Source organism: Nomascus leucogenys, chromosome 5 (genome assembly GCF_006542625.1).
Source record: "Nomascus leucogenys isolate Asia chromosome 5, Asia_NLE_v1, whole genome shotgun sequence".
In the NCBI taxonomy this organism is placed as follows: Eukaryota; Metazoa; Chordata; class Mammalia; order Primates; family Hylobatidae; genus Nomascus; species Nomascus leucogenys.
The window spans coordinates 16,911,041-16,920,239 of NC_044385.1; the positions used below are offsets into that span (position 1 = coordinate 16,911,041).

General features: G+C 51.1%; 1 protein-coding gene across 2 annotated transcripts in view; it reads right to left on the reverse strand.

The window, feature by feature from the left end:
- TRIM67 (tripartite motif containing 67) overlaps window positions 1-5,112 on the reverse strand; it is a 55,695-nt gene extending 50,583 nt beyond the window's left edge. For both annotated transcript variants that reach the window (XM_030812695.1, XM_030812694.1), the window contains exon 1: window positions 1,715-5,112. In XM_030812695.1, the coding sequence (XP_030668555.1) occupies window positions 1,715-2,755 (1,041 nt within the window). In that variant the 5' untranslated portion in view covers window positions 2,756-5,112. The remainder of the gene's footprint in view (window positions 1-1,714) is intronic.
- Between the last annotated feature and the right edge of the window lie 4,087 nt (window positions 5,113-9,199).

Below are 9,199 nucleotides of genomic sequence, written 5' to 3' on the forward strand. Positions count from 1 at the left end.
TGACGTTTATTCACTTAAAAGATGAAATAAGCAAGATAGCTACAATTACTGTGAAGCAATATGCAACAAAATATCATATGAATGATAACTAATTCAAGGCAACAATTCTGATTCAGCTCCAAGCTATTTTAGGACTCACTACCAAAAGTTGCCAGCTCATGTTTCCTCCAGCTAACCAAGTCAATAAGGCCAAATAAGCACTCTTTGCTACTGCCCTGTAGCTTTTTGCAAATTCACTGGTTTTAAGTATTAGGACTATACGATAAGCAGTAACATTTAATGTTATTTATCAATTATATTTAAGGTGCTGTGCTAGAGGCTAAACATATAGTAATATACTTAATCCTTACCACAATTGTCTAAGTTTGGTATTTTTTTCCAATGGGTTTTAAATTGTGCCTAGATTCATACAGCTAGTAAATTGCAAGTCCTAAGATTTGGATACAGGTCTGCGTAACTATAGAGCAGCATTTCTCTCCAGAGCACTGTTGACATATGGGGCTGGATAATTGTTTCGGGGAGTTTTCCTGTGCACTGTAGAATGTTTATCAGCTTCCCTGGCCTCTATCCACTGGATTCCAGTGGCACCTTCTAGGTGTGATAACTAAAAATGTCCCCAGACATTGCCAAATGTTGGGGAGCGGTTGGGGTAAGGGGTGAAAATTGGACACAGTTGAGAACTACTGCTCTAGAACTAAGGATTTGACTACATATTTATCTTTTTTTCCTATGTATTATGCAAATTCTCCTCTTAAAGGTGGATTCCTAAAGCGTTTCACATTTGTTTTTTCTAATCTTTTATTCTAAAATGTTAAATTATAATAACATATGCTCATTATAGCAGATAATACTATACAGTAACTATATATGAACAACAAATCTATATAGGAATGGTTAGTCTCTTAGTCTCTTCCTCTCATCTGTGCTCACTTTTTGCTTGTTTCCAGTCGGATAGCTTTGGCCAATTACTTTATTTTCCTCCTCAATTCAAATATATATTTCTGGCTGGGCTGTGTGGAGACCTGTTGCCTCTGCAGTGAGAGTTTACTGGTAAGACTACAAGGAATAATTGGTGTCTGAAGTTCCAGAGGCGGTTAGGGGTCCTTCCCACAAGATTCTAACTGCCAGGCCCAGTTCATTGACCTCTGGGGAAGTGAGTCCAATTGCTCATCTTTGGCCTTTGCATGGGAAATTTAGGTGAATGTTAGAAAAACCAACTCTAGTCTTGACTTGGGGTCTGATCAAGGACCTGACCAGATTTTGATGGCTCCTCTCTTTCTCGCAGTATCAGATACAAGGATACATGGCCAGCCATAAGTTGCTGAGAGTGGCAGAGGGGAAAAGAAGATCCTGCATGCCTTAACTCAAAAGGGACCATCAAGGTAACTTATCAGTCAGATGTTGGGAGTAAAAGAGCCCTGTGTCTGCGTTTTGCGTGCCCTGTGCCTACATAAATCCTAAAACCTCAGGTGGGTGGGGACCTAATAAGTCATCTTTCCATACCCTTCCCATCTCCAGCATCCAGTCCAAAGTACCGGGAGTCCCTTACGTGTTTGTCAAATGACTATCTGATGGAATGAATGGCTAATGAGTGAGGTAATTCCTGCTTGACCCTCTGACCGACTTTCTGCTAGCTCTCCAAGGGAGAGGCCAAGAGCCTTTCTCCTCGTACCCTCTTCCCTGGCACCTGCACTCCCGCGTCCCGCGGGCTCACCTTGTGCTGCTTCCACATGGCCCCCAGCGGCTTCACCTCGTGCTTGGCGTGCCGGCCCTCCTCCAGGCACAGATAACACACCGGGGTTCGACAGCTCACGCAGTACATGCTGTAGTTCTCCATTTCATGCTCGGGACACGTGGGGAACTTGCGGGCCGTGCTGCCCCCAGTCGCCCCGGCCCCCGCGCCTCCCGGGCTCTTGCAGCCGCCGCCTCCGCTGGGGGCGCCCTGGGCGGCGCCAGTGGGCCGGGAGGCTGCCTCGGCGGGCGCCGGCGGCGGCGGCGGCTGCACCAGGCGATGCTTGGCGAAGGGTCCCCGGGATGGATGGCACTTGAGCTGGCAGGCAGAGCAGTAGAGGACGTCGCACTGCTCGCAGAGCGTGGCTGCTGGCTCTGGTGGGGTGCGGTCGCATAGCTGGCAGATGGCCACCGCCGCAGCTGCAGACGCACCCGGCGCGGCCCCGCGGCCCTGCTGGTACCGCTGCACGATGGCCTCGAGCAGCCGGTTGCGCTGGAAGCCGCGCAGGCCGCGGTGGTCCAGGGAGGCGCTGCGGTGGCACTGCGGGCACGTGATGGAGCTCGAAGACGAGGACAGCGAGGAGCAGGCAGCACCCCGAGCCGCCGCAGCCGAGGAGCCGGGTGGTGCGGGCACCATGGGCAGCACTCGAACCCCGTTGGGGGACTTGAGGCTCGGGGTGTAGGACCCGTAGCCGCTGTCTGTCTCGCTGTACAAGCTGAGCTTGTCCGCGTGGTCTCCGCCACCTCCCGCACCGCCGCCGAGGCCGCCAGCTGCACTCCCGCCTGCACCGCTGCAGGCCGGGCCCGCCGCAGCGTCGTGCTCCAGAGAGGCAGCGGCGGCGGCGCCCGCCGGCAGCCCGGAGCCCCGGGAAAGCAGGAGCGGCTGGGGCAGGTGCTGCTCACCGTCCGGGGTCTGCACCGCGATGGTGCGAGCGCAAGGCAGGCAGACATTGTGGGAACAGGGCAGAATGATAGGCTCCCGAAACAGAGAGCCGCACACGGGACACTTCAGCTCTTCCTCCATCGCGGCGCCTGCTGCCCACGCTGCTCTGCGCTGGGGATGAATGGCCGGAGCTCGGGAGACTGGCGGAGGAGGACCAGCGTGGTGCGCCCCGGTGAGACGGCGGGCGGGGGCATCACACGGGCATGCCCACTTCACAGCCCAGGGGCACGCCCCTCTCTCTGTCCTGTAGCCACCGCCCTAAGATGATTGGGGGGCGAGAGAAGGGCGGGGGTCCTCACCTCCTGCCCGCGGGGCTCCCGCACCAGCGGCTTCAACCTGCGGCCAGAGTCCGGAGCCGGTCGGCTGCCCTCGCGGTGGCCTGCGAGGAGCTTTAGGTGATGAGTCAGCACCAGCGCCGCCGCCGGCTGCAGCGCGCGCCTCCTCTCCACCCCAGGACCAGCGGCCGGGCTGCTGTGCGCTCGCTGCTTCAGCCCCTGGCTCCGGTGGGCGGCTACCCCGAGGCCACCCTTCTGTCCCCGCCCAGCTCCTTATCCGGGTGATCGCGAGGTGAGCAGGCAGGTGCGAAGGCCGCTCAGCCGTGGGGCTGGGATCAGCACCACGAGGCGGCGGACAGCGCCCGGGAGCCGAAGGTGGGGCTCCAGCTGCCCGCTCGCCGACCCCTGGGCCGCCACCCGCCGGGTCGCTGGGGCCGCGGCCACCTCGGCGGGAATCGACTGGCCCGGAGACAGCCGCTCACCCTCCTCCTCGGCGGCTGTGGACGCCGGCTGACTGCGCCCTGGGGTTTCCTCCCTGCGGCCGGGATTGACCCGCTTCCCTGGTTCCCAGCTGCTGCTCCTGCGGCGCCTCTGACCTTGGCCGCGAGACGCTGCAGCCGGCGGGCGGAGGGCGAGCGCCCGGCTGGCTCGGGAATCCCCTCCCCGCCTCCCTCCCGCCGCTGCCGCTGCCGCTGCCTCCCCGCGCCGCGCGCCGAGGAGTTGTAATTTCCAGAGCAGAGAGTAATGGGGAGGAGGGGGGAGGAGGCTTCAGCTCAGCGAATAAGGGCTCGCCTCTTGCTGCTAGGGAATCAAGGGGCAATTTTAAGGGTTTTGCAGAGAGGATCATTGTTAATAACAATCCATTATTTGGATGGAGATTGCATCTTGAATCAGTACAACGCCCTGCCCCGCCCCGCCCCTGCCATCGTCTCCCTGGGCCACTCCAGTTCCACCCCCCACCCCCAACCCACCGCCATAGAAGGGTGAAAACGGGATCCTAAAAAGCCAGTCGTTTAGAAATGGATAGGCAACATGGCCTGACAGTCGCTTCCTAAAACTATGATAAAGCAAAAAAAATCCAAGTCCCAAAATGTCGGGCAGCCTGAAGTCCAAGGGTGAGGTTTTATTTATGAATTGAACCACAAGCCATTTTGTCTCTTCGTTTCAACCAAGGGTGCTCATCCGCGCTCCAGGTCAACTGTGTGCACGGACTGAGCGAGGACACGCGGTGCCGCTCACAAAATGGGGCTTCCTGAGAAAGGCGAGAGCGCGCCCGGGTAGGCCCCTGGGAACCCAGCGCCCCCAGACCCAGCCCTACCCCGCTGCGGATGTGGCGGTGTGTGGCGGGCGGGAAGGCGGCAAGGGGGGACGTTCCTTTTATGAATGGGAAAATCTCCACATTCTCCAACGCCAGCCACGAGCTGCGGGAACAGCCTCCCACCCGCGGCCCCGGCTGTTTGGTCTGCTCGGCTGTTCTTCCCCGCTGCGGCCGAGGGAAGGCTAGGTGGGGGAGGCAGAGGTGGGTGGGGACCAGCAGAAGGAAATGCTGGCAGCGCAGCCGGCTCTGCCTACAGAAGTTTCACGCTGGCATGAAACAGATACAAATTAGGAAATCGTTTATTTAACAACGATATGAATATTGAAGTCATGCCTCCCTCCGTTCCCAGGTTCTCCCGTGCTCCAAACAAAGCCTAAAGACCGGAGTCGTAGCGCCAGGCGCGGGCCCAGGCTTCTGCTAGTCCCCGGGTGAGGAGGCGCAGGCTGGCGGGGTCAGGCAGGCGGAAGCTGCAGCCTGCGCCCGGGGCTTGGGGCTCCGTGCCTAGGGGACAGGAACCCCTGCAGGGGGACCCCTGGGGAGGGGCGTGGCGAGGCGCTCCTGGCCGCAGCACGAAGGCCCAGAGCCTTGGAAGTCAGGACGCCCCGGGACCACTGGCCCCACTCAGCAGCTCGCTTAGGCTTTCCTTCGCTCGGATCCTGAACTGCCAAATGAATATTGTCATAATACTCATGTCTGAGAACTAAACGAGCTAGTTGTAAATACAGACGGCGTTTCCTACTTTCTGTTTTTGTTGTGGGGGCGGCGGTTGGAGTCTCGCTGGGTCGCCCAGGCTGGAGTGCAGTGGCACGATCATAGCTCACTACAGCCTCGAACTCCTGGACTCAAGCGATCCTCCTACCTCAGCCTCCCAAGTAGCTGGGACTACAGGCCTGTGCCACCACGCCAGGCTCTGTTTTAAAATCCTATGAATCTTTAGTCCGGCTTTGCAGCTTGCTTCCAGTTTGTGTCAAAGTTGAAGAGCAGGCCAAGCTAAGGCCAGATAGAGCATTGCACAGCATTAAGAGACCTGACTCTACTTCCCCTCAGGTAGGGGGCTTGGAACAATTATTTAACCAGGCATCAGTAGCCACAGATGGGAGATGGTAACAGCCTTGTCCTCATCTGCCTTGTGTAGATAAAGCCACAATGAGCTGGATCCTGCCTGCAACTCTCAGATAAGCCTTCCAGAAATATGCTATGGAATCTACAGGGTCATGTCAGAAACGCAGTGTATGGGTAGGTCTGTAATTGAATGCACTTAAAGATGCATTTCTGTGACCCTAGCAAGTGCCATCATTTACGCCGGCTCAGCCCAGCCTCCTGGTGACCACAAGGGAAGTCGAACCTCTTATGGTTCTACTGTGAACAGGTCTGCCCCAGACCACTAGCCATATAGCTGAGGTCCTGTCTCCTTTGTCATTTTCGGACCAAAACAAACTGCTTGGGGTATGGGTGGCGTCCTGGAGGGGTGTGTGACTCCTTTCTTGTACAGAAGGACTTACAGTTCAAGCACTCCTCCACTCAGGCTGAGTGTAGTTTTGTTTTCCACGGGGAGGAGGTGATCTAGTACATCAGAATTCTACACCTATGCATTTCTCATGCACTCTTGTCACCTTGTCATAACAAAGAGACAGGCTCTCTAAAAAAAGAAAGGTTTATTTGGGAAAAAAGTACCGCAATGGAAAGATGCTTGCCATGGTAAACTCTGTGTGTATTCAGGGAGGTAAAGAAGACAGAGGTTTTTAAGGGAAAAAAATGAGGAAGATTGCATAATTGTTTTGAAATAATTACCTTTGGCTACAAATATCAATAACGGGGTGATGCCAGTTCAAGGCTGGACAGGCAGTTGCTGGGCAGATGTCCTGATAGAAGTATTTTTTGGTGTAGGGTTGTGATGGCCTCTGTGCAAGGTTGTAGGTTTTGGAGTCTTTTGTGGTCGTTTTTGTTCCGAGGCATTTATGCATGAAAATTCTCCCTTCATGGCTCTATTTGTCAGAGCCTTTTTTCTTTTTTCTTTTTTTTTTTTTTTAACATTAGTGACTCCATTTTGATTCTGACAGCTTTCACTCTCTCAATCCCCACCACCTCAATTCTACGATATAAATCAGCTTATCCTTGCACTGTACTTTTGCTAAAACATTGTGCATTTGGGGGATTAGCATCCTACCACTCCTTTGTCTGAACTGAAGTTACAAAGCTAGCTTCAATGCTTCACTGTATATAATCATAATTACTAACAATTGTCAACATTATCTATAAAAAGTCCTCTTTCTGTCTCAACTGTGCCGTGAACCATACGCATATAGAGAAGTCATTTTAGTTGTCTGAACCTCTGTTTCTCCCTATTATAAACTTTGGGGATAAAATCCACTGAACTTTAAATTTCTTTCTGGGGCCGGGCGCGATGGCTCACGCCTGTAATCCCAGCACTTTGGGAGGTCGAGGCGGCTGGATCACAAGGTCAGGAGTTCGAGACCAGCCTGACCAATATGGTGAAACCCTGTCTCTACTAAAAATACAAAAATTTGGCCAGGTGCAGTGGCTCACGCCTGTAATCCCAGCACTTGAGAGGCCAAGGCAGGTGGATCAAGAGGTCAGGAGATCAAGACCATCCTGACTAACACAGTGAAATCCCATCTCTACTAAAAATACAAAAAATTAGCCGGGTGTGGTGGCGGGCACCTGTAGTCCCAGCTACGCAGGAGGCTGAGACAGAAGAATGGTGTGAACCTAGAAGGTGGAGCTTGCAGTGAGCCAAGATCGCGCCACTGCACTCCAGCCTGGGCGACAGAGGGAGACTCTGCCTCAAAAAAACAAAACCAAACCAAACAAACGAACAAACAAAAAACACACAAAAATTAGCCAGACGTGGTGGCGGGTGCCTGTAGTCCCAGCTACTCAGGAGGCTGAGACAGGAGAATTGCTTGAGCCTTGGAGGTGGAGGTTGCAGTGAGGCAAGATGGTGCCACTGCACTCCAGCCTGGGCAACAGAGCAAGACTCTGTCTCAGAAAAAAAAAAATTCCTTCTGGTTCTAGAGTCTCTGTGTATTAGCTGTTGTTGAGAATGACATATCCCTTGGCTGGACGTCGTGGCTCATGCCTGTAATCCCAGCACTTTGGAAGGCTGAGGCGGGTGGATCACTTGAGGTCAGAAGTTTGAGACCAGCTTGGCCAACATGGCGAAACCCTGTCTCTACTAAAAATAGAAAAATTAGACAGGCATGGTGGCACACGCTCCCAGCTACTTGGGAGGCTGAGGCACGAGAATTGCTTGAACCCCAGGGGGCAGAGGTTGCAGTGAGCCAAGATTGCACTACTGCACTCCAGCCTGGGTGACAGAGTGAGACCCTGTCTAAAAAAAACAAACAAAAAAAACGAATAACATATCCTCCATTTAAAAAATGACACTCATGAAAAAATTTGATCCCCAAATTGAATGACATATCCATTTTTTTTCAAGTCCCTAGTATATTATTAAAGGCTGGGCTGTGGGATGGGTGAGGCAAGTAATAATATTTGCATTGTAACACTTAACAATGTGGAATGAGAACCTTATTTAATTTTCAGAACATCTCTGGGAATTAGGCATCACCACATTTCCTCAATTTTAATATGTATATATGTTTACATTTTAATGTTGCTGAAATTAAAAAGCATACTACAAATTGATACATACCTCTGCTCTCCCTACAGTTGCTTTGAAAATTTCCTATTAAATTGATGGTGCATCTTATCATCACTTGGACTCATGGAAAGTACATTAGTAATTAAGACTCCACAATCTACTGCTATCAAGGCAGAGAAAAACAGACTCTGCCATGAGTTACTTTGGATAACGTACTGCAGGATGGTTTTGACACTTAAGTGTCCCAGAAACACTTAAGAGGCTGACTAATGTAACTCTCCCCAAATAAAAGCACAGATCAGTTAAATAATTTACTCCAGCTAACACAGCAAGTTAGAAGTAAATCATCTGCATTCCTTTCAGAACGCTTCGAATTTCAAGCATGAAGCAGAATGGAATTTAAGCCTTTATCAGCTAAAATCAGATGCCGTAATCTCAAGTATAAGAATCTCTAAAACAAATTTTTAAATGAAAGCTTACGATATTTTTTCTTTTAGTTTTTTGGGTTTTTCTTTTTTTAACAGTTTAGGTGAATTCAGGAAATTCAATAGAAATCTACAGACCAGAAGCCATCTGGTCTAAAGTAGTTTGCATTTAACCCAAAGAAAGTGACCATATCCACATCTAGGTATAGTGTACCAAAGCGTCTCTGGAGCAAAGTTAATGAGGAACAATTATAACTAACAACATAAAGCACTCTCCCCAGGGTGTGTAATTGGCTTCTTTTCCAGAAAACACTTTCTATTGAGTAATCTTAAAATCTAGCCACTTTTCCCTTCAAACATCCTTGATTGGTGCTTAACAACCTCATTTTAATTTCTGAATACCAAGTGATGACCACCCCCTTCTAATTCTGAGATTCATCTTCTGTACAGATCAGGTGATCTGGTCTTAGAAAGCCTGCTTTTGCCTCACTGCATCTTTTGCAAACCAAATAGTTTAGAATCAAATCCCAGATGAAGAAAATTGATTTCAATTTAGAGGATTCTTTATATACCCAGGATATCTTTGTAATGCATGAAAACTAATACTATTACCACAAAAGCAATTTTTGGCACTTCCTCTGGTTACATATTTCAGCTATAAGAATTGCAGTAGTGCTGTACACTTTCATGGCACCCCTTCACATATTTTATTTTATTTATTTCAGACAAGGTCTCACTTCATTGCCCAGGCTGGAGTGCAGTGTTGTGATTATGGCTCACTGCAGTCTTGAACTCTTGGGCTCAAAGGATCTTCCTGTCTCAGCCTCTAGAGTAGCTAGGACTACAGGTGCATGCCAGCATACACAGCCAATTTTTCTTTTT